Source organism: Mya arenaria, chromosome 13, assembly GCF_026914265.1.
Source record: "Mya arenaria isolate MELC-2E11 chromosome 13, ASM2691426v1".
Lineage (NCBI taxonomy): Eukaryota > Metazoa > Mollusca > Bivalvia > Myida > Myidae > Mya > Mya arenaria.
Window position 1 is genome coordinate 47,390,065 of NC_069134.1, and position 25,402 is coordinate 47,415,466.

The window sequence follows — 25,402 nt, forward strand, 5'->3', positions numbered from 1 at the left end:
AACTCGACAATGTATGCACCTATGGCCCTCATACTTGACTTGGAGGTTGGGCCTGACCAGTAGATGACCCCTGTTTTTGGGGGTCATCGGGCCAAAGGTCAAGGTCATAGTGTTTTTTTTAGGTTTCGGTGACCAGCTGACTCCTATGGATTTTGAGGTCAAAGGTCATGGTCATAACACACTCTATCCTCACACTTGAATGGTCATATTCTTCAAATTGCCTTAACAGCATCCAATGTCAGTGACAAATCAGCTGTCATTTCGGTCCATGCATATTTCATTCAAATGTCCATATTAATCCTGACAACATGGCGCTCAGGGGGGGTGGGGGGTCATAATGTTTGACAAACATCCTTTGTTTAAATATGTTTTGATCATTGAGTAGTGTATTAATCTCAATGCGAGTAGTTGCTGAGATTATGTAACCTATGTGTGCTTACATGAGCCAGAATTTCTGAGTCAAATAATAAAGGCCCATAACTTGCATTGTATTCAAAACAATGTAAGCTTACTTTATTAATTAAGTACAAGTAGGTTGTATAGTTGGAAACTCTTATCTTTCAATCTTTTGAAAAAGTTTCAATGCAATAAGTGATGTACTTGCTGAGATAATAACTTGAAGGTGCTAACATGCAAAACCTTAACCAAGGTGTGAGGCCTATGCCAACGCCATTGCTAAGGTGAGTAGTATAGCTCTCCTTAATCTTTGAGTCAAGCTAAAAGTGACTATCAGCTATAATACTAACATAAACAAGAAACGCCGCAATGCGATGAAACCAGGTTTTCAATGATTGACAGAAGAACTTCAGCCTGTGTTGTGAGAATTATAATTCAGTTGATTTATTGTGTGTTGTGTTTATACATGTATAAGAACAGGCCAATTTGGTTAGAGGATATACACAGAAGACAGGAAGCATGCATAAGTGGGGAAATGAACATTAAAGGGAAAGGTTAATCAATAAATAAAGATGATTATGTTACTTTGTCATGGCACATAATTATAGATATTGTTATCATCGGTGATTTTAGTAAATCATCAAACTCTGTTGCTGGGAAATGAAAATGATTTTAAAGGAACTTGTTCACAAACTTTTCCTATATACCAAGTTTGGTCAAGATATGTGAACCCTGACTAAAGTTATTCAGTTTCAACTGTTTTTCTATTTTTAGTAACAGTGACCTTGACCCTAGGAACCCCAAACGCAACCTCATGAAAAGTATCAATAAACTCTTCCTATATACCAAGTTTGGTCAAGATATGTTAACCCTGACTAAAGTTATTCAGTTTCAACTGTTTTTTTTTATTTTTAGTAACAGTGACCTTGACCCTATGGCCCCAAATGCAATCCCATGAAAGGTCTCCATACACTCTTCCTTTATACCAAATTTCGTCAACATATGTGAACCCTGACTAAAGTAATTCAGTTTCAACTGTTTTTCTATTTTTAGTTACAGTGACCTTGACCTTGACCCTAGGCACCCCAAATGCAATCCTATGAAAGGTATCTATAAACTCTTCTTTTATACTAAGTTGGGTCAAGATATGTCAACCCTAACTAAAGTTATTCAGTTTCAACTGTTTTTCTTTTTTTAGTAACAGTGACCTTGACCCTAGGAACCCCAAACGCAATCCCATGAAAGGTATCCATAAACCTTTCCTTTATACCAAGTTGGGTCAAGATATGTCAACCAAAACTAAAGTTATTCAGTTTCAACCATTCTTCTATTTTTAGTAACAGTGACCTTGACCTTGACTCTAGGGACCCCAATCTCATGAAAGGTATCCATAAACTGTTCTTATAGACCAAGTTTGGTCAAGATATGTCAACCTTTACCGAAATTATTCGGTTTCATAGGCGAGTTAGACGCCGGCCGGCCGCCTGCCCGCCCGAACAACGACGTTCATCATTCTTATAACCAGGTTTCAATATGTAAAAACCTGGCTAATAAACATTATTAGGAATTCATAAACATTGGGGTTTTCCAGGATTTCTGCATGCGCCATGCGGTGACAAACAAACTAATCTACACATTTATTATGCTACTGTTTTAGATTTGAAAATGCAATATTCAAACATTTCAAAATACATGGCACTAAAATTTCGACAACACAAACTAGTAAAACGTTTCAAATAACAAGGTCAAGGTTGTGAAAAATTATCCTACTTTCACTTTAAATGCAAATCATAAGCGGTGTGTAGTGGCACAGACTTTATATTTAAAAAATATAGTGAATAAAAAGACTTGATTTGCAATGGATAGATGTGCTGAATTGTGCTGTATAAAGGGAAAAGTGTGGATTACAAGTTTCCAATAATAAAAGTCTATTCATGAAATGTTGATACGTCAGTGAACATACAATAACAAACATTCATTGAAAATGCATTGGAACATGAATATTAAGGATCCAATCAAAATCCAATTCAACAACAAAAATGATTGTTAACTACAGAATTGCAGTCTGAAAGCATTCAAAATACACTTTGAAATACATTTATATAAACGAGACTTAACAATTTAAAAAATTTGATTGTGATAAAAATCAGACAATTTCCTTTTGAATGAAAAAAAAATTGTGCTGAGCTTATTCCAGACTTTTAAGGGACTGAAATGTACGCTGAATTGGGGCCAGTATATCATTTTAGAGAGTTTTGAGTCTTATTCAATAGATATTCATTTGATAAACAATGTTTTGGTTAATAAAATCAAGTTTTAGGAAGCAATTTGGAACAATAAAATATGATCCTTAAACCTGTTAGGCTTAATGTATATTGGAAATCAGGGACTGATAATTAATGTCAGTTTTATTTTCCATGTGACAAACACTTGTACATCTAAAGAAAAGATCACAGACCACATCTATTGATTAACAGCATTTAAATATATATCTAAACAAGTCAATATAAAATAGAATATGTATAAGATTGTGCCTCTCAAAATTAAAAACAACAACAACAACAACAAAAAACAACAACATGTTATTAAACATGAAATGTATTTTCAAAGCTGTTTCAATTTAACCCACATAAACAGTTAGTCCTGCTTACTTAAACAGATCATTAAGACAGAGATTTTAGGGATACATTAACAGAATGGCATACAATTTCCCAGCGCTATCTGCCAGTATAAACTACTTTGCTCTTTCCTCAGATTCTCGTTTTAGTCTTGCCTTAGCCTTTTCTTGGAAAAATAACACAACTATGATATTTGCAGTGATGGCAAGAAGAACAGCTCCAAATGTATTCCAGAAAGTTGGTACATCTTCAACTTTCTTTATTCGCTCAAGGTGTAGATGAATGTCGCTATACATGCCATCTATTTGCTTGAAGTTCATCAGCATGATGAATACATGGAAGATTTGATGACTGTGAAAGAGAAAGTCAAACTTTCCTGGAAAGAATCGTTGCGGAATATCTGAGCCAAAGAAAAACCCAGCTGTTACAAACCAAATCATCTGTTGTGTGTGGTCGTCAAAGCTTTGGTCCCACTTTTCTGGATCTACTCTATCTGTACAATAGTACATGTACATTCGATGAAAAATTGGAATGTTTAACCACAGGTAGATTCCCAGAACAGAAGACAGTTGCCAAATCTTCCTTGTAAATGGGTAAGGCCGGGAATACAATGTTTTGGATATGCTACAGCAAGCGCAAACGTTTATAGATAAAATAACACCAACTGGAACTGCCATTTTGTAGATAAAAGATTCGGTTAAATTTGGATGGGTGCAATAAAAGTAGTGGATGATCGTGCTTCCAAGTCCATACACACCAATGCCTGAGTAATCAATATAGAAGCAAGTGTAATGCCAAAGCTCAGACTTGTTGTGGAAAGTATGGGCGGCAAAACTGCAGAAATACATGATAATCATGGTAATCGAGCCAGCAAGCATCGGGTACATCCATGGATCATTGTAAGCATTAAATTCATAGGATATTTTGTGGATGCGATAAATTGCCACAATGCAGCCAATGAGGTGTGTCCAGGCATTCATACACTCATTGTGTCGTTGGAAGAGACTAAGGAGGTAGTAATGCCATGGTTGGTGGATGTGTCGAAAGCCAGTCTCAACGTGGGGCTCATGGAAAAGTAATGGCATGTCATCTTTGTGCCCAGGAGCTGGGTACTTCTGGATAAGTCTCTGGATCGGCATAGTCTGAATTTATAAAATTTAAATAATAAATCATTTTATTTAAAATTGAAATCATTGATTTATGCTTAAGAACATACAGTACTAATCTTAACCAGCATACAAATGGATAAAGGAAGCTCTAGTTTCAGTTTATCTCTATTTAGACAGGTTAGCAAACAAATAACACTCTGACATTCATGGATTGTGAGGGGTTATAAGGGCAGACCAAAAATAATGTAGACTTTTCCAACAAAACCAACATTTTGACCTTAAGATACCGGCTAATCCACATCACCACAAATCGGAATCTTTAAACAATGGACTGATATGAGTTTGAGGATAAAATGATAAGCATGAAATGAGAGGTAAACAGTTAAATCACCATGGTTACGTATACCCAGCATCATTCACTTTATTTATACTTTTGATAAAATATGAACAAGTTTAAGCAAAAAGCCTAATTAAATATCATTCGAAAATATTCAATAATGTTTTCCGCACACTGCCTCAAGTTTGAACAACAAATTAACCATGGTACAACATTAACATAACATTGTACTAATATTATGTGTTTGCTAGAAACCAGGGCTTCTAAAATTTGACAATGTGCTGATTTTGGCAACGATGGACCAATTTCAGTAGAAGTCAGTAGAAAATGTAATACACAATAAGGGTCAATTTATTTTTTTAGAGAGTTTTGGGAACTGTAAAAAATGCTAGACTGGTGGATAACTCTTACCTACAAACACTACATGACGCTTTACCAACAGAGCTAGACTTGCAGGTAACTTTTGCCCACAAACACTAAATGGCGCTCCACCAACAGAGCTAGACTGGCGATAACTCTTACGTACAAACACTATATGGCGCTCTACCAACAGAACTAGACAGGCGGATAACTCTTACGTACAAACACTATATGGCGCTCTACCAACAGAGCTAGACTGGTGATAACTCTCACGTACAAACACTATATGGCGCTCAACCAACAGAACTAGACAGGTGGATAACTCTTACGTACAAACACTATATGGCGCTCTACCAATAGAACTAGACATGCGGATAACTCTTACGTACAAACACTATATGGCGCTCTACCAACAGAGCTAGACTGGTGATAACTCTTACGTACAAACACTATTTGGCGCTCTACCAACAGAACTAGACAGGCGGATAACTCTTACGTACAAACACTATATGGTGCTCCACCAACAGAGCTAGACTGGTGATAACTCTTACGTAAAAACACTATATGGCGCTCCACCAACAGAGCTAGACAGGCGGAGAACTCTTACGTACAAACACTATATGGCGCTCTACCAACAGAGCTAGACTGGTGATAACTCTTACCCACAAACACTAAATGGCGCTCCACCAACAGAGCTAGACAGGCGGATAACTCTTATGTACAAACACTATATGGCGCTCCACCAACAGAGCTAGACTGGTGATAACTCTTACGTACAAACACTATATGGCGCTACACCAACAGAGCTAGACTGGCAATAACTCTTACCCACAAACACTACATGGCGCTCCACCAACAGAGCTAGACTGGCGATAACTCTTACGTACAAACACTATATGGCGTTTAACCAACAGAGCTAGACAGGCGGATAACTCTTACCCACAAACACTACATGGCGCTCTATCAACAGAGCTAGACAGGCGGATAACTCTTACCCACAAAAACTACATGGCGCTTTACCATCAGAGCTAACCTGGCAGATAACTCTTATCCACAAACACTACATGGCGCTCAAACAACAGAGCTAGACAGGCGGATAACTCTTACCCACAAAAACTACATGGCGCTTTACCATCAGAGCTAACCTGGCGGATAACTCTTACCCTATAACATTACATGGCGCTCAACCAACAGAGCTAACCTGGCAGATAAATCTTACCCACTAACACTACATGGCTCTTTACCATCAGAGCTGGACTGGTGGTTAACTCATTCCCACAAACACTACATGGCCCTCTACCAACAGAGCTAGACAGGCGGATAACTCTTACCTACAAACACTTCATGGCGCTTTACCAACAGAGCTAGACAGGCGGATAACTCTTACCCACAAACACTTCATGGCGCTCTACCAACAGAGCTAGACAGGCGGATAACTCTTACCTACAAACACTATATGGCGCTCTACCAACAGAGTTAGACAGGCAGATAACTCTTGCCCACAAACACTACATGGCGCTCTACCAACAGAACTAGACTGGCAGATAACTCTTACCCATAAACACTATATGGCGCTCTACCAACAGAGCTAGACAGGCGGATAACTCTTACCCACAAACACTATATGGCGCTCTACAAACAGAGCTAACCTGGCAGATAACTCTTACCCACAAACACTATATGGCGCTCTACCAACAGAGTTAGACAGGCAGATAACTCTTGCCCACAAACACTACATGGCGCTCTACCAACAGAACTAGACTGGCAGATAACTCTTACCCATAAACACTATATGGCGCTCTACCAACAGAGCTAGACAGGCGGATAACTCTTACCCACAAACACTATATGGCGCTCTACAAACAGAGCTAACCTGGCAGATAACTCTTACCCACAAACACTATATGGCGCTCTACCAACAGAGCTAACCTGGCAGATAACTCTTACCCACAAACACTATATGGCGCTCTACCAACAGAGCTAACCTGGCAGATAACTCTTACCCACAAACACTATATGGGGCTCTACCAACAGAGCTAGACTGGTGGATAACTCTTACCCACAAACACTATATGGCGCTCTACCAACAAATCTAGACAGGCAGATAACTCTTACCCACAAACACTACATGGCACACTACCAACAGAGCTAACCTGGCAGATAACTCTTACCCACAAACACTACATGGCGCACTACCAACAGAGCTAACCTGGCAGATAACTCTTACCCACAAACACTATATGGCGCTCTACCAACAAATCTAGACAGGCAGATAACTCTTACCCACAAACACTACATGGCACACTACCAACAGAGCTAACCTGGCAGATAACTCTTACCCACAAACACTACATGGCGCACTACCAACAGAGCTAACCTGGCAGATAACTCTTACCCACAAACACTACATGGCGCACTACCAACAGAGCTTACCTGGCAGATAACTCTTACCCACAAACACTAAATGGCACTCTAGCAACAGAGCTAGACTGGTGGATAACTCTTACCTACAAACACTACATGGCGCACTACCAACAGTGCTAGACTGGTGGATAACTCTTACCTACAAACACTACATGGCGCTCTACCAACAGAGCTAACCTGGCAGATAACTCTTGCGTACAGACACTATATGGCGCTCTACCAACAGAGCTAGACTGGTGGATAACTCTTACCCACAAACACTATATGGCGCTCTACCAACAGAGCTAGACTGGTGGATAACTCTTACCCACAAACACTATATGGCGCTCTACCAACAGAGCTAGACTGGTGGATAACTCTTACCCACAAACACTATATGGCGCTCTACCAACAGAGCTAGACTGGCAGATAACTCTTACCCACAAACACTACATGGCGCATTACCAACAGAGCTAGACTGGTGGATAACTCTTACCCACAAACACTAAATGGCGCTCCACCAACAGAGCTAGACTGGCGATAACTCTTACATACAAACACTATATGGCGTTTAACCAACAGAACTAGACTGGCGGATAACTCTTACCCATAAACACTATAATATTGGCGCTTTACCAACAGAGCTAGAATGGTGGATAACTCTTACCACAAACACTACATGGCGTTTTACCAACAGAGCTACACTGGGGGATAACTCGTATTAACAACAAGAGCTGTCACAGAGACAGCGTGCTGGACTTTTCCAACGCTTTTCAATGTAAGGATTGAAAAGTTTTGGCGGATCACTGTAAAATTAGATTAGATTTCAATGCAATACATGATGTATTTGCTGAGATATTAACATAAATGTTGTTACATGCACAATTTTAACCAGAATTTCTAAGTCCAATTATAAAGAGCCATTATTTGCAAAATACAGTTATCTGACTTGGTTATTCAAATAGGTTAGGTGGTTGTGTACCATTTTATAATGCTTCAATGCAATACATGAAGTAGTTGCTGATATATTAACCTATGTGTGCATACATGCATAACCTTAACCAGAATATCTAAGTAGCATAATAAAGGGGCAAAAATTATATAATATGCAAGATAGAGTTATCTTTCCTGATTTATTAAGAAGGTTGAATGGTTAGGAGCCTGTGTATAAAGATTCAATGCATGATACACGATGTATTCGAATTTCTATGTCGAATAAAAAAGGGCCATAATTTGAATTTAATGCAAACTAGAGTTATCTTACTTAAGTAGATTGGATGGTTGAGTACCATTTTATAAAGTCTCAATGCAATACAACAAACAGTTGCTGAGATATTAACCTATGTGTGCTTACATGCAAAACCTTAACCAGAATTTCTAAGTTGAATAATAAAGGGCAATTATTTGCATTAAATGCAAACTAGAGTTATCTTACTTAGTTTATTAAGTAGGTTGGATGGTTGAGTAACATTGTATAAAGTCTTAATGCAATACATCAAGTTGTTGCTGAGATATTAACCTATGTGTGCTTACATGCAAAACCTTAACCAGAATTTCTAAGTCGAATAATAAAGGCCTATTATTTGCATTAAATTCAAGTAAGTGTTGTCTAACTTGGTTAATTAAGTAGGTTGGATGGTTGCACACAAAACCTTAATCAAGGTGTGAGTTGACACTTGGGTGAGAAGTATAGCTCTCCTAAACAAAGAACAAGAAACGCTGCAATTCGACGAAACCAGGTTTTTAATGATTGACAGAAGAACTTCAGCCTGTGTCTGTTTTCCTATTTTAAGTAACAGTGACCTTGACCCAAGGGACCCCAAATGCAATCGATTGAAAGGTATCCAAAAACTCTTCCTATAGACCAAGTTGGGTCAGGATATGTCCACCCTAATTTAAGTCATTCAGTTTCAACCATTTTTCTATTTTTAGTAACAGTGACCTTGACCTTGAATCTAGGGACCCCAAACGCAATCCCATCAAAGGTATCCATAAACTCTTCCTTTATACCTGGTTTGGTCAAGATATGTGGACACTGACTAAAGTTATTCAGTTTCAACTATTTTTAGTAACAGTGACCTTGACCCTAGGGACCCCAAATGCAATCGATTGAAAGGTATCCACAAACTCTTCCTATAGACCAAGTTGGGTCAGGATATGTCCACCCTAATTTAAGTCATTCAGTTTCAACCATTTTTCTATTTTTAGTAACAGTGACCTTGACCTTGAATCTAGGGACCCCAAACGCAATCCCATGAAAGGTATCCATAAACTCTTCCTTTATACCTGGTTTGGTCAAGATATGTGGACACTGACTAACGTTATTCAGTTTCAACTATTTTTAGTAACAGTGACCTTGACCCTAGGGACCCCAAATGCAATCCCATAAAAGTATTCATAAACTCTTCCTATAGACCAAGATTGGTCAAGATTATCAACCCTAACTAAAGATATTCAGTTTCAACCGTTTTTTCTATTTTCAGTAACACCGACCTTTACTCTAGGGACCCCAGACGCAATCCCAAGAAAGGTACCCATTAATTCTTTCTATAAACCAAGTTTCGTCAAGGTATGTCAACCCTTACTAAGGTTATTCAGTATCAACTGTTTTTCTATTTTTAGCAACAGTGACCTTGACCTTGAACCTAGGGACCCCAAACGCAATCCCATGAAAGATCTCCATAAACTCTTCCTATAGACCAAGTTTAATCAAGATATGTCATCTCTAACTAAAAGTATTCAGTTTCAACCATTTTTCTATTTTTAGTAACAGTGACCTTGACCCTAGGGACCCCAAATGCAATCCCATGAAAGGTATCTATAAACTCTTCCTATAGACCAAGTTTAGTCAAGATATGTCATCCCTAACTAAAGTTATTCGGTTTCAACTGTTTTTTCTATTTTTAGTAACAGTGACCTTGACCCTAGGGACCCCAAATGCAATACCATGAAAGGTATCCATAAACTCTTCCTATAGACCAAGTTTGGACAAGATATGTCAACTCTAACTAAAGTTATTCAGTTTCAACCATTTTTCTATTTTTAGTAACAGTGACCTTAAACTTAACCCTAGAGACCCCAAACGCAATCCCATGAAAGGTATCCATAAACTCTTCCTATAGACCAAGTTGAGTCAAGATATGTCATCCCTAACTAAAGTTATTCAGTTTCAACTGTTTTTCTATTTTTAGTAACAGTGACCTTGAACCTAGGGACCCCAAATGCAATCCCATGAAAGGTCTCCACAAACTCTTCCTATAGACCAAGTTTGGTCAAGATATTTCAACCCTAACTAAAGTTATTCAGTTTCAACCATTTTTCTATTTTTAGTAACAGTGATCCAAGATAGGTACCCATTAACTCTTTCTATAGACCAAGTTTGGTCAAGACCCTTACTAAAGTTATTTAGTTTCAACTGCTTTTCTATTTTTAGTTACGGTGACCTTGACCTTGAACCTAGGGACCCCAAACCCAACTCCATGAATTGTATCCATAAACTCTTCCTATAGGCCAAGTTTAGTCAAGATATGTCATCCCTAACTAAAGTTATTCAGTTTAAACTGTTTTTCTATTTTTAGTAACAGTGACCTTGACCTTGACCCTAGGGACCCAAACACAATCCCATGAAAGGTCTCCAAAAACTCTGACTATAGACCAAGTTGAGTCAAGATATGTCATCCCTTACTAAAGTTATTCAGTTTCAACCATTTTTCTATTTTTAATAACAGTGACCTTGACCATGACCCTAGGGACCCCAAACGCAATCCCATGAAAGGTACCCATAAACTCTTTCTATAGACCAAGTTTGGTCAAGATATGTCAACCCTTACCAAAGATTTTCAGTTTCATAGATGAGTTTGCGCCGCCCGGCCGCCCGAACAACAACGTTCCTCATTTTAATAACCACTATGTGAAAACCTGGTTAAAAAACAGTATTTGTACTTCAGGTTGGATTATAGTCCAAATAATTGATGGGATTCCAGTTTAAAGCATATTGTGTCTGTAAAATAACACAAAAACAAAAAATATTACCAGATAATGTTATTTTATATATGTTCCATACAAAAAAAAATATGCAACGAATTATTATGAGTTTGATGTGTTGTTTTTTCCATTTCATACTGTCAAATCATAACGATATATATACATGAAGGACACCTGCAAGGCTGCAGCTCACAGATTTATAACAATTGGAACACCTCGGCCATCTACAAGTTCTATCTCGAAGCTTGTCGGAGATGGCCGAGTTGTTAAAATGGCATTATTGTTTTCTGTGTCAGTAAGGTAAATCCTGTGTTTTAATGCATTTAATGCTTGTTTTGTGCAAAATATTTCTGAACTTACATGGTAAAATATGAATATGAACCTTTTTTTATCTATTTCAAGCATAAAATACTTCTCTAAATACAAATTTGATATTTTTCAAACCCCCCGTTTTTTGCACAAACCCGTTTCGAAGTTAGGGATTAGAAGAATTCGGTATAACATTCTATAATTTTAGACTAGTTGGATTAAAACCTCTACAGTGAAATCCTCGAAAGATTTTGTAATTTTGTGCTGGCAAACATGACTAAGCATTTCAAGTAAAGGTTTTCATGAAGGGTTGTGCTACCTTAAACAAGAGGGCCCTGAAGGTGTTTTCAGGGCGAGGGCAATTATGACAGGGGGTTAGATCCTTCCTAGTGACCAAGTTCTTTTTTAATATCACAGATGATTTTTTTAATATCACAGATGACCCAGTTGCAAACCTTACCTTGCTGTAATAAGTACATTCTGACCAGGTTTCATATAGATAAAGTAGAAAATATGGCCTCAATAGTGTTTTAACAATGTTTTCTATGATTTGACTTCGTGACCTAGTTTTTGAACTCAGGTTACCCAGTTTCAAACCTGACATAGACTTCATAAACACAAACATTCTGACATAGTTTCATGGTGATCAAAGAGAGAATGTAACCTCTACAGTGTTTACAAAGTTTTTCTATGATTTGACCTAGTGGCCTGGTTTTTGACCTCTGATTGCCCAGTTTCAAACTATACCTCAAGATCATCAAGAATAACATTCTGATCAAGTTCCATGAACATATGGTCATAAATGTAGCCTCTAGAGTGTTAAAGCTGCACTCTCACAGATTGAACGTTTTGACAACTTTTTTATTTTTTGTCCTGGAACGAGCCAATTTTTGCGAAAATCCATGGAAACCAGTTATATAAGACTGCTGACAAAAAATAAGATAGCAGATTTTTATATTTAAGTTCAAAAATTGATGTTTAATGCATTTTTCTTAAACCGTTAGTAACGGTTTAAACCATAAAACATTACTTTTCGAACAGAAATATGAAAATCTACGATCTGATTTTTTATCAGCAACCTTATATCATTGGTTTACAGTTATTTATGCAAAAATTTGCTCTTTCCAAGACAAAAAATAAAAAAGTTGTAAAAACAGTAAATCTGTGAGAGTGCAGCTTTAACATGCTTTTTCTATTATTTTACCTGGTGACCTTGTTTTTGACCACACATGTGCCAGATTCGAACTCGGCCTAGAGCTAATTAATATATACATTCTGACTAAGTTTCATGAACATACAGTCATAAATGTAACCTCTAGAGTGCTAACAAGCTTTTCCTATGAATTGACCTAATGACCTAGTTTTTGACCGCACATGACTCGGATTAAAACTTGACTTATGAGATTTTTAATATAAACATTCTCACCAACTTTCATGAAGATACAGTTATATATGTGACCTCTAGAGTGTTAACAAGCTTTTCTTTAAATTTGACCTGGTGTCCTAGTTTTTGGCCGCACATGACCCAGATTCGAACTTGGCCCAGAGCTAATCAATATAAACATTCTGACTGATTCTGATTCTGAAGTTTCATAAACATACAGTCATAAATGTAACCTCTGGAGTGCTAACAAGCTTTTACTATGATTTGACCTGGTGACCTAGTTTTTGACCGCACATGACCTAGATTTAAACTTGACTTCACCCGGAGATTATTAATGTTAACATTCTGACCAACTTTCATGAAGAAACATTTATAATTGTGACCTCTATATTGTTAACAAGCTTTTCCTTAAATTTGACCTGTTGACCTACAGGGATATAACTTAGCACTCGCCCACTGGCCAATGGTGACCTATTTCCGATCTGGGCGACTGAATTTTAAAAGAAGTTCGCCCGAGTGGCGAGACCGATTTTTTCATAGGGGTCTGAATAATATGCTCCCGGACGCCGAGAAATACCTCTTGCAAAAGGGTACTGGGCGCCGGGAAATAGGATAATTGCGATAGCCAATCACGCATCAGAAAAATCCAATATGGCCGCGCCTACATAGACTTATGAGGAATTTTTTTGACGGCGTTACGGAGCTTGCAAGGCCGAATAACAAAAGCATTTTGAAGAATATGAAAAAATAAACGGCCAGTGCTCAAATTTTCCCTTAAATGGGCAAACTACCGCCCATGGCCGTCCAAAACCGATAATGGTTTGGTTCGTTTTGAGTCTGCCGGTTTTGCAAAATATTTTTGTCATTACTGTGAATTTCAAGTATAAACTTAATTGAAAGTATTAAACCATGAAACTAGTGATACACAAGAGGTCCCTTTCTATTCCAAAAGGTGAAGAAAAGCCTTTCAAAAATTGTTAAGTACCAAAATTTTGAGAAGCTTAACAATGCTGTCTATGACAACTTATTTGTAATGTTTTGAGTCTGTCATTCCCTTGTAATAAACAATGGGTGAGTAAGTGATTTTAATTGGATGTAAATAAAATGTGTTAACAGAATGTTGGGCTCGTGGGTTTGATGCTGGGCTCGTTAATTCAAAAAGCTAGGAGCCCAGCTGGCTAATGGTCTGGAAAAGTTAAGTTATATCCCTGGACCTAGTTTTTGACCGCACATGACCCAGATTCGAACTTGGCCTAGAGCTTATCATACATTCTGACTAAGTTTCGTGAATATACAGTCATAAATGTGACCTCTAGAGTGCTAACAAGCTTTTCCTATGATTTGACCTGGTGACCTAGTTTTTGACCACACATGACCCAGATTTAATCTTGACATAAAGATTATTTATACAAACATTCTGACCAACTTTTATGAACATACAGTCATAAATGTGACCTCTAGAGTGTTAACAAGCTTTTTCTTCAATTTGACCTGGTGACCTAGTTTTTGACCACACATGACCCAGATTAGAACTTGGCCTAGAGCTAAACAATATATACATTCTGAATAAGTTTCATGAACATACAGTCATAAATGTGACCTGTATAGTGCTAACAAGCTTTTCCTATGATTTGACCTGGTGACCTAGTTTTTGACCGCACATGACCCAGATTTAAACTTGACTTAGAGATCATTAATATAAACTAGGGATGGCAACTAGTAGTAAAATTAATACTCGAGTACTCGGACAATCGTTCGATCAAGTACTTGGGTACTCGGAAAAATTGATTATGCGTTCGCAAAGACAAGATTGTGTATACATGTATCGTTAATGACGTATATTGTGCGTTGGTCGTATTATTGGTCAATTTTACTTTCATTACGTGTTTTAACAAAAAATGATATAAAAAGAAAACAAATGTTGTTTCAGGCTTTTAATTTGTCTTATTCGTTTCATTTTATACCAGTTTGCACTGCAGAAATGAACAACAATCAGAATTACAATGAACGAAAATTAATAGCATTCATAAAAATAGTGAATGAAATTCAATACGAAGTTCAGTTGTTTACTCTACAATTTTTTTGTTTTAAATGATAGTTTTTCATACGGTGCAATTCTTGTTTACCTCATTAATATTCATAATTTTTGATTTAAAATATCAACCAATCAATTGTGATAATCATTGCAAAAATAGTTAAAATACGCCCATTAAAAAAATCAATTCTCGATACTCTTTCGCTCGTTAGCGTCCATTGTTTGGTGAAAGGTCTCTAATTGGTATACAATAGAATTGTGTAGGTGAAAGTACCGCTATCAAAACTTCGCTAATTGACATAAGTGCTAATTTGAAATAGGGGTCCTTTGTTGACAGTTTGCAACTATCACAACAACTGTCAACTAATTGACTGAGGTCAATTGTGTACACAGCGGGGATTAGAGGGACCGTAAATTGTCCTCTTGGCAACTAACCAGATCTGATATTTTGTCTGTAAATCGTGTATTTGGTGATTTTTATATTTTTTTTCCGAGTACTCGAGTAGTGATTTGGTACTCGAGTGCTCGGACGTTCGATCGAGTACTTGAGTACTCGGGTACTCGTTGCCATCCCTAATATAAACATTCTGACCAACTTTCATGAAGATAAGTCAGAAATGTGACCTCTAGAGTGTTAACAAGCTATTCCTTCAATTTGACCTGGCAACCTAGTTTTTGACCGCACATGACCCAGATTCGAACTTCACCTAGAGATTATTATATTAACATTCTGACCAAGTTTCCTGAAGATACAGTCATAAATGTGACCTCTATAGTATTAACAAGCTTTTCCTTTAATTCAAATTGAATTTTTAACCCAAGATGACCCAATATCAAACTCGTTCAAGATTTTATTGAGGGTATTATTCTGACCAAGTTTCATTAAGATTGTGCCCAAATTGTGACCTCTAGAGTGTTAACAGGCAAATTGTTGACGAAGGACGACGACGACGGGCACAGGGCGATCACAATAGCTCACCTTGAGCACTTCGTGATCAGGTGAGCTAAAAACGGGATATTGCACCATTTTGATTTCTAAAACTAAATCATAGGCGAGAGGGGACACCCATCCTGCACCCTTTCCTTCTGTTTTTTTCCATTACTTAACATGTTTTAATATTAAATTTACCATGCAAATACAGTGTCTTTTAAACACCATATTATACATGTTTTCAACAGGATGAAAAATGACAAATTTAAAAAATTAGCACAATGTCAGACATATGAACCTCTGGCAATGGCAAGTGGAAGATTTGGGTTTCCGAGTCAGTAGATCGGGTTCAAAAGCAGAAGAATGACTTAGTCCCTTTTGTTTTCAGTCAAAAACAAAGATGGATACAATGTTAACAAAAACTTGATGATTGGTACTATTTTTAGATTTTCGGAAAATATGCATAAAATACGTCATGGTTCAAGGTCTTGTCACATGTCAGTGCTTTTGATTGAGAAACAGTTGGAATATTACATCTGGATTGTGAAAACTCAAGTTTATATTAATAGAGCTGCTCAATCAATCAGACTGCCCAACAGGTGTATTGCATACTGGAAAAGCAAACGACCGAAAAATTGTGTACAATGTATGTTTTCGCGCCCAAATGTAGTGAAATTTTATACATTGATTGCATTAACCCTTTTGGCGCCAAATAAATAGTCAAAAGTTCCTCTCAGTGCATAATTAATTCCTGAAAGTCTAAGAGAATTCTACCAAGGTAATTTACATGACCATAACTTTTTTTCTCTTCAAATTTTCACAGTAAATAAATTGAATAATATATTAAACATTAGATTAAAACAAATATGATTTTTTGAAATTTTATTGTACAAAATTAATTAATTACATAATAAATTTAAAACAAGAGGCCCAAAAGGGCCTATGCTCTACTGGCATGGCTTTTGTGGTCATATCAATCCAGAGCATGTATGTATGGGTAAAAGGCAACAGACATATAGTTTATGTTTTGTGTTTGGGTTACCTTCATTTTTAAAAACGTAGCACGTTCAACATCTGAGCCCAGAAAGTATTGTAAGCAGATTAGTTGCATGAACTATTTTAATATGTGCCAAGTAAAAGTCATCTGACAAAAAAAAATGCTTTCAAAACTGTACTCAGTCATTGTAAAAAAATCTGTAGTTTTAAAAGTTAAAAAAAGTTGGTCAAAGTCAAGGGCATCCTAGGACAACATTGATCAATTTGAACAAACATTCACAATCAATTGTGCTGAGATGGATGCACGAACACACGAAAAGATTTTCAAACCTTTCCAGATTTATGTTTACCAAACCTGTGAACCCTGGGTGTGGCCAGTAATGACACCAGGTGCATAACTTAAACATTCACAACCAATTTTGTTAAGATGAATGCGCAAACTACAGAACTTAAAGCTAAAAAATGGCCTTTGGGCTTTCAACAAGAACAAGGCAGAGTAATTCACAAAGTCAGCTGCAGAAGCAAAAAGCAAATTGTCTCTCAAAATCCTAGACTTGCAAATTGTCTCCCTTAACTCTAGACTTGAATTTACATGTACATGTAAACTTGGCTAAAAATAGAATTCGCTCATGCAGACCTGGCTAAAAATAGAAAGCATTTCTTTGAAACTTTCATGGCCCATAATCTAGGCATTCATGGGCGGATCTGGCTGGTTTTCGAAAGGAACCGAGCTCTAATCTATATCTAGATACTGTACAAGTTTCATCGAGATACAATCAAAACTGAAGACTGTATCGTGTTCACAACCAATTGTTTACACAATAGCATTTTTTTATACTATCAAGGGCCATAATCTAGGCATGCATGGGCGGATCTGGCTGGTTTTCGAAAGAAAACTGGCTCAAGACCACAGTTATCTGCCCCCCGTTGACCAAGATCCGGATGTGAATACAGAAACAAAGAGTGCTTGTGTTCAAGTATCAATATTTTATTAAAATTGAATGAAAAAGAAGCAAAAAATGTTCTTTTTGCAGAGAACTTGACTGAATTTGACACTCTATTGCAGAAATTGATAGTTTTCAATGTAAATATTGGAAAAATCATAGCTTGTGGAAGTCTGAAAATTAGTTGTTTGTAGCCGATTGACTCCCTGGCGGAAGGGTTATGTATTTGAACTCAATTTTGACAGTCGGGTCAATGGTCAACATGGTGTTTTCTTGTGATTATATTTTGTGTCTTGAATTGTTCTAGAGATGCCATGTCCTTGTTTTTCAATTGGGGTGTGTATAAAGTCAAAAGCCAGGTTAGTGTCTATATGAAACATATAGTAAAAATAACTGTGGTCTCACGCCTGATATAGAGGAAGCTTTTGGAGGGGTGGCCTATTTTAAATTGTTATAAATTCTTAATTTATACAGCTATCTGGTTGAAATTTGGCCAGTTGACAGTGCTTAGCCATAGAATATTGGTGTTTGAGTATGAAATGTGAAAATCTTATATTACATAATATAAATTAATAATATATAATTTTCTTATATATTTTTGACATTTTTAAAAAAAACTACTTTCACTTTCAATTTAATGTTTGGAAATAGTTCCAAATGATGGTAACTAATGAATGAAAGCCTCACTTTCAATTCCAAAGTATAAATGGAGGGATTTTTTTAACATAGGAAGCAGACCCAGGAGGAACTGTCTGTTGAAGACCCCCCCCCCCCCCCACCACCAAGCTGCCCACCAGAGGCCAAGCTGTACTTGGTGTTTGCCAACATGCTGTAATTTGTAAGTACTTCAAGATAATATATTAGAAAATGGTATCCAAACTGAAGTACAAAGTGAGACAGTTTGGTCATAAAAGCCCATTGAGACTGTTTGTTCCATTCCTAAATGAATTTCTTTCATGTTGTCAATCATTTCTGATGTGGCTTTGAATAATAATATTATTTTCTAATGAAACTGCTGACTTGTATCAGTCTTTGGTCTGTATTGTGCATCTATTCACACATTTTGTTTGCTCTTTTAAGCAAACATTACAATAATTGCAAATTCTATAAGCAATTAAACAAAACTTACTGCACATAGGATGCAGAATGATGTTTTATTTAGTGTGCATATGATTTTCAGCTTATGGACAAGAAAACATATACTTTAACAATCACAGCAACACAATGAGATCCCAATTTTAAAGAAATAATGCCACCTTTCATTAATTCATTAATTCATTCTATCAATCATTCATATATATTCATTAATTCATTCATTTATTCAATTTATTCATTGAAAAACTTGACATTTCTCAAGGCAAAATAAATAAAAAGTGAGCAGCTTTCATAAAGAATAGAGCCTTTTCCCTTAATGCATTAAAAAACACAACCTTAATACAGTATAAATGTTTTAAAAACCCTAATTTATTGCTTATTTTAATAGCCAGCCTGGTTGCTGTAGCCACAGAGGAATTTTCAAGGACAAGAACCAGTGCTGGTAAAACTGTGGTCTCTGTGGTTTTCCATACCGGCTCTCGGCAAGGATTTTCAAGAAAGGAATACCATCTCCAAGTAAGAAGAAATTCTAAGCATGTCTGGTTTGAATGCTTGCAAAATGCATCTGGGTACTCAATAAGATGAGGTTTACCTTTGAGTTGTTAAAAACTGATTGCAAAATGTCCAAAAGACTATATATTCTATTAAATTTGTCCTGAAAATCTTTGAATTCATGAACTTTTCTGCATATTTATCACATTTATGACTATATTAAAGGTTGTGTATGCCTCAAATGAGTGTTTACAGGCCTTTTTCAAACTTTAACAGTAGTGGCAGATAGTTTTATTTGTGTAAAACATTGCTTTTGTGTCTTGCTTGCAGATCATGATGTGCCAATAAGCTCCAGTTAGCTGCGGCCTTTTCCCCAGGCGGTAGTCCTGCAATCTGAATCCAGGAGATGCAGCTCTGAATCCAATATTTCAGAAGAATGAAGATGTTAGTCAACTCTGTAGTGCTTGTTTGTGTGTAAATGATTCCAATGAGTGAGATTTATAGCAAATCAGGTGTAAATAAGCATCTTATAGACAATAGTGAAGTGCTGTACTCTGAATTTAATGCCAAATCTAGCCTTCAAAACAGATTCTTAAAGTAATTTTTTTTAAAAATGGGCATAATAATGCTATCTCTGCATTTTCTACATCATGTAGCCACCTCATACATGAAAACACTAGCAGTTGTCATGAATCTTTAAGTTTTGGTGTGTTTTTTGCCATTTCCTTTGTTGCGCCATTTGTCCCGGAAGCCAACAATTTGGCATATAGTGTTGTTTAGACTGTCTATTAACACATTATCACTAAATTTCTTGTGTTAAACTGAACAGTTCTGTTACCTTTGTATATAAGTGGACCAGAAAAGCAAAATTTTGACAAGTTGAGGCATTTCAGTTGGGCTCTATGTCATTTTTTATATAAAACACTAAGCCGATGAAGTGGAAAAACCTTATTTTGCTTAGAAAAAATCTTAAAAGAGTAGGCAGGCCAGTTTTGTGGTGCTGTTCTATAGACACCATTAAAAGCTACAAGGAAAACTTTACTTGGTCAAATTATTCCAATGCATAAGGAAATAATGGCTCTTCAAAGGTTTGCGGCTTAACATTTGAGGGAAATGGCTGTTTCTGCTTTTTATGAAAATACCACAGGTGCTAATACTTGTCTCATTCATTTAGTGTTTGATATATCATTGCCAAACTTTCAGTATGTGTTGCATATAGCCTGAAGCTGAACTATAGGAGTTTTGAAGTCTGTTTCTGAAAAAAATGTTGCTTAAATAGGCTCAAGACCACAGTTATCTGCCCCCCGTTGACCAAGATCCGGATGTGAATACAGAAACAAAGAGTGCTTGTGTTCAAGTATCAATATTTTATTAAAATTGAATGAAAAAGAAGCAAAAAATGTTCTTTTTGCAGAGAACTTGACTGAATTTGACACTCTATTGCAGAAATTGATAGTTTTCAATGTAAATATTGGAAAAATCATAGCTTGTGGAAGTCTGAAAATTAGTTGTTTGTAGCCGATTGACTCCCTGGCGGAAGGGTTATGTATTTGAACTCAATTTTGACAGTCGGGTCAATGGTCAACATGGTGTTTTCTTGTGATTATATTTTGTGTCTTGAATTGTTCTAGAGATGCCATGTCCTTGTTTTTCAATTGGGGTGTGTATAAAGTCAAAAGCCAGGTTAGTGTCTATATGAAACATATAGTAAAAATAACTGTGGTCTCACGCCAACTTCTGAAAAAAGAAATCGATTAAGTCAAAACGGCTCTTTAAAAATTCGATTAAGTCAAAACGGCTTTTCGAAAAACGGGCGCGCCAATCGGCCCGTCTACAGGTATTTCGTTGCGCCATCCTGATTTTTTCTGCGCCAATGGCGCAAGGGCGCGTCCTTTGCCGAACACTGCTGTTTGGATTTAAAAGATGTTTGTTTTCTTCTCCATCCAGGAATCTGTCTGTCACTTCGCACCGCACAATCTGGCCGATACTTCTTGTCTTCGAATATTCCCCTCTCCCGATCGCCATACGACCTCTAGCTCTACCTTGTTCCCGACCTCTTGTCTGTGATCTAAAATAAATAATAAATAATTATATAACAATTAAAAGATCAATAAATGCATATATTTAATTATCAAACTGCATTATAAATTAAGAAATTGATCTAAAAAAGCAGCCACAAAACAAAAAGAGATGATTTTGAAGATATCCAAAAAAAATTTGACCGTCAATCTATCAATCTACTGAGCATTATAGTTTCATTCAGATATTTTTTTAGTCTAGTCTTCTTTTATTTATATTATATTTAATTATTTAGCTGCCAAGTGCTTATTACTTTATTTATGGTATATTTGACATTTTCATGGGGATAAAACATAAACAATAACAGAAAAAAACATTATACTAACCTGAAGGTGTTTGTTTTCTGGATGAATGATTTGAAACAGTTTTCGCACTAATAACGTCATCCGAACTTTCATTTGACTTATCCAAATCCCATTCGATGTCCGGAATATCACTATCACTGTCATTTAAGATCGTATTTAGCACTTCCTTGCAAATATAAGACTGCTTCCTTTTCCTGGAAGCCATCTTGGATTGTCCAGATGGCTGTGTGATTTTAATTCACTTTAAAAGACTGTAATTAATTCAATTTTACATAAAAAATTATTTGAGAATGCGGAAGTAACAGGAAAAAGCCACGTTCTGAATCGAAAGTAGAAATAACACGGCTCTGTAATAATATCTGAGCGTAAAAATAGCAAAAAAACTTCCCTATCGTTTGTCGCAAATATGCGACTTTGGCGGTCAGGCTAGTTGTTGCAAATATGCACTTTTGGCGCCGAAAGGGTTAATAAAACTTCTGGAATTTTACTTCTATGTTGCTTTAATGAAAGCACAAAACAAAGATTGTTGAATAGTAGGATTCCGGTATTTGTGGGGTAAATATTACTGTAACAACTCAAAGGTCGCATCAAAGTCAGTAGTGTTGGCATCTTTTTTGGGCGGTTCTGACACATAAGCAAACTAAATCAACATAATTATTTTTCCGATAATAAAAGTTTGTCACCTCTGACCGTGTTGATAATGTCAACAAAAAAACAGAAGCGTTAACCCTCATGCGCACTGTGAAATGACCTGTTTATTTATAGATACATGACATAACTATAGTCAAAAAGTCAGCCATACTTTGAAGTTTCGCTTTAGTGTGTTCAACGTATTAATAATAATATAATTTTTACATGCACTTTTAAGAAATTTAGGGGGACCCAAATTTAGGTAATAAATAAATGAAACGCTATATTTATTGATATTTAGCTTTTATTGGGAATTTTTTTTAGTGTCCTGATGGAATACCGGACTTCGACGTTCAGGTGTCCATCCCACAAAAATTTGTGCCCTTGGGATTGCGGGACTCCATTAGTCCAAATAATTGTACGTTGACGTTTTTTTTTTAGATTTTTGATATGGCAAATCCTTCACGTACAAATTGTTTAGTATCAAAAGTGGGTAGTTGTTCCGATCAGGATTCCGGGTTAAAGCATATAGCGTCTATAAAATATCATAAAAACAAGAAATATTACCAGATAATGTTATTTTATATTAGTTCCGTACACAAAAAAATAAATATCCAACTTATAATTATGAGTTTGACGGGGTTTTTTCATTTCATTCTGTCAAAACATAACGATATATACATGAAGGGCACCTGCAAGGCTTTAGGGCACAGTTTTAAATCGCTCGGAACATTTCGGCCATGGCCGAGTTGTTACGATTGTATAATGAGGTCTATCTCGAAGCTTTGTCGGAGGAGACCGAGCTATTACGATTGTATCGAGTTGTTCCCCTTCGCATAATTGTTGTCTGTGTCAGTCAACTTTCGTTTTATTGGAAAGGTAAACAATTTGTTTTAATGCATTAAATGCTTGTTTAGTGCAAAATAACATTTTACTTACATTGTAAAATATGAATATAACTCTTTATGATCAATTTCAACCATAAAATACTTCACTTAAAACAATTTCAATATTTTTAAAACACCCCCATTTTTTGCACATTCCCGTTTAGACGTTAGGGATTGGAAGAATCCCGTATAACACGTCTATTATTTTAGACTAGGGACTCCATTAATGTCGAACACTGCAGAGGTTTTGAAAATTATTTTGATTAACATTTAAAACAAGCTGTTTCCTTTTACATCTACCATTTTCTTATTTTTAACATACACAGTATTAATAGAAATAACAAACCGTTTGTGTAAACTGATTTAAACTCTTATTCGGGCAAGACCCAACTCTGCGATACCCGAAATGAAATTTTCAAGCGGTGTGGTATTCGACCAGGTATGCGTCACAATTTTACACATCTTACCTGAATTGCAATACTTGCTGTTGAATAATTTATGCAAAATATTTTGCCGAAATGAAACTTCCCCAGCAACCCGGAACTGGATTCCGATTTGCAGACATAACGGCTACTAACAAACGGCCATAAACTAGGTTATGCTAAAACCCGGTATTCGGTATCAATATTGGTAAGATTTGGAAAAAATACAGATAACCAGGCCTAATGATCCAGACAATTGAAGAGGGGTTGAAATATTACGTTGTTTGTGGAAATTGTTAACTTCAGTCATTTATGATAGTATTAATGGCCTTTTAGAAGATCCAAACTTGTTAATTGAGGAACAAGCAGGTTTCATACAAAGTATTTGGTACTGTTGATCATATTTATACTCTCAAAATGTTAGTTGACTTATGCTGATAAAAACCCCAAATGAATTTACTGTTCGTTTATTGGCTGCCGCAAGGCGTTCGCCAGTGTTGATAGAATAATGTTATGGGTGAAGTTAACTTAATCATAATATTGATTGGACAATTTTGAGACTAATATTCAATATTTATCAGAAGGCCAAACATTGTGTAAAGGTTAATACATGTATATGGAGCTGTGAAATACGTTAAGTAGGACCTTGGAGTATGATTATTATTGGCTCCAGGTAGTATTTTAAGGGAGCGCCAGGGTGAAAATCTTTCGCCAAATATTGTTTTCACTTTTTCTTAATGATTATATATTATAAATTCAATTGTATCACTACTGACTTCCAAACTTACAGACGATGTATACATGGCTTAACCATATCCAATGGGGAGTACCTGCTCAAATATTTTTGGTAATCACCAGCAAGTAGAGTTGCCGGTAATCCGACAGATAAAGGTAATGTAACATGAGACTACTGTGCGAAATTATAATTTCAAGAAGTTTTGTAAATGATATTCAATCTTGTTTTTTAAACTGTTAAATATTATGTTTTTTAAACTGTTAAATATTATGATGGATCTTCATGATCACTTATAAAATAATTTGCAAACTTACTCCCAGTGTTCTTCTTATTACAGTCGCCATCTTGGGGTTTCCATGGTTACATTTGACCAACAATTTGTGAATCATTAAATATTTTATTTAACTGTTATAATATATAATTATGAATAATTAAAGAGTATACTTAACTGTTACAATATATGTCTAGTGTAACTATTTAACGTAAGAACAACTAGAAACAAACATTATATACCATACTGCACAAAGACAACTCCATTATTTTCATTAATTAATATGCCATAAACACTCGATTCTTTCATTTGACGTGACTGGAAGTACACTTATACCACATTGGTCATATACCTACTTTCATTAATAAAGTTGATACATGTTCTTGAAAACTCAAAAGTAGTAATGGAAATAAGCAAATATAAATACTCGATCACTAACTGTTTGTGTTTTGGCGGCCATCTTGGGCGCTGTCTGCATTTTTCTGCATTTGAATTGTATTGTCTTTATCAATTACCTCAATTTTTCATGTTGTGCATGAATTTGAGTGAATAAATGTGTTGACTTGACTTGACTTTCTCTGCTTCGCATCGGTATTGAACAATATGATTAGCCATTCCAGAAACTACAGACCCCCTGAAAACATTTTGATATATGAAAAATGCTGTTTGCAGACATTCA

At 36.2% G+C, this 25,402-nt stretch overlaps 1 protein-coding gene across 1 annotated transcript; it reads right to left on the minus strand.

The window, feature by feature from the left end:
- Nucleotides 1-109: 109 nt before the first annotated feature.
- Nucleotides 110-23,661, minus strand: LOC128213095 (membrane progestin receptor beta-like). The gene is made up of 2 exons (XM_052918622.1): nt 23,641-23,661; nt 110-4,156 (listed from the first exon to the last, which is right to left on the minus strand). The coding sequence occupies exon 2, from the start codon at nt 4,151-4,153 to the stop codon at nt 3,131-3,133; it is 1,023 nt and encodes a 340-aa protein (XP_052774582.1). The 5' UTR covers nt 4,154-4,156; nt 23,641-23,661; the 3' UTR covers nt 110-3,130.
- Between the last annotated feature and the right edge of the window lie 1,741 nt (nt 23,662-25,402).

Excerpts from the sequence above, each read along its gene's own strand:
- LOC128213095 (XM_052918622.1), bottom strand. The coding sequence starts at position 4,153 with ATGCCGATCCAGAGACTTATCCAGAAGTACCCAGCTCCTGGGCACAAA.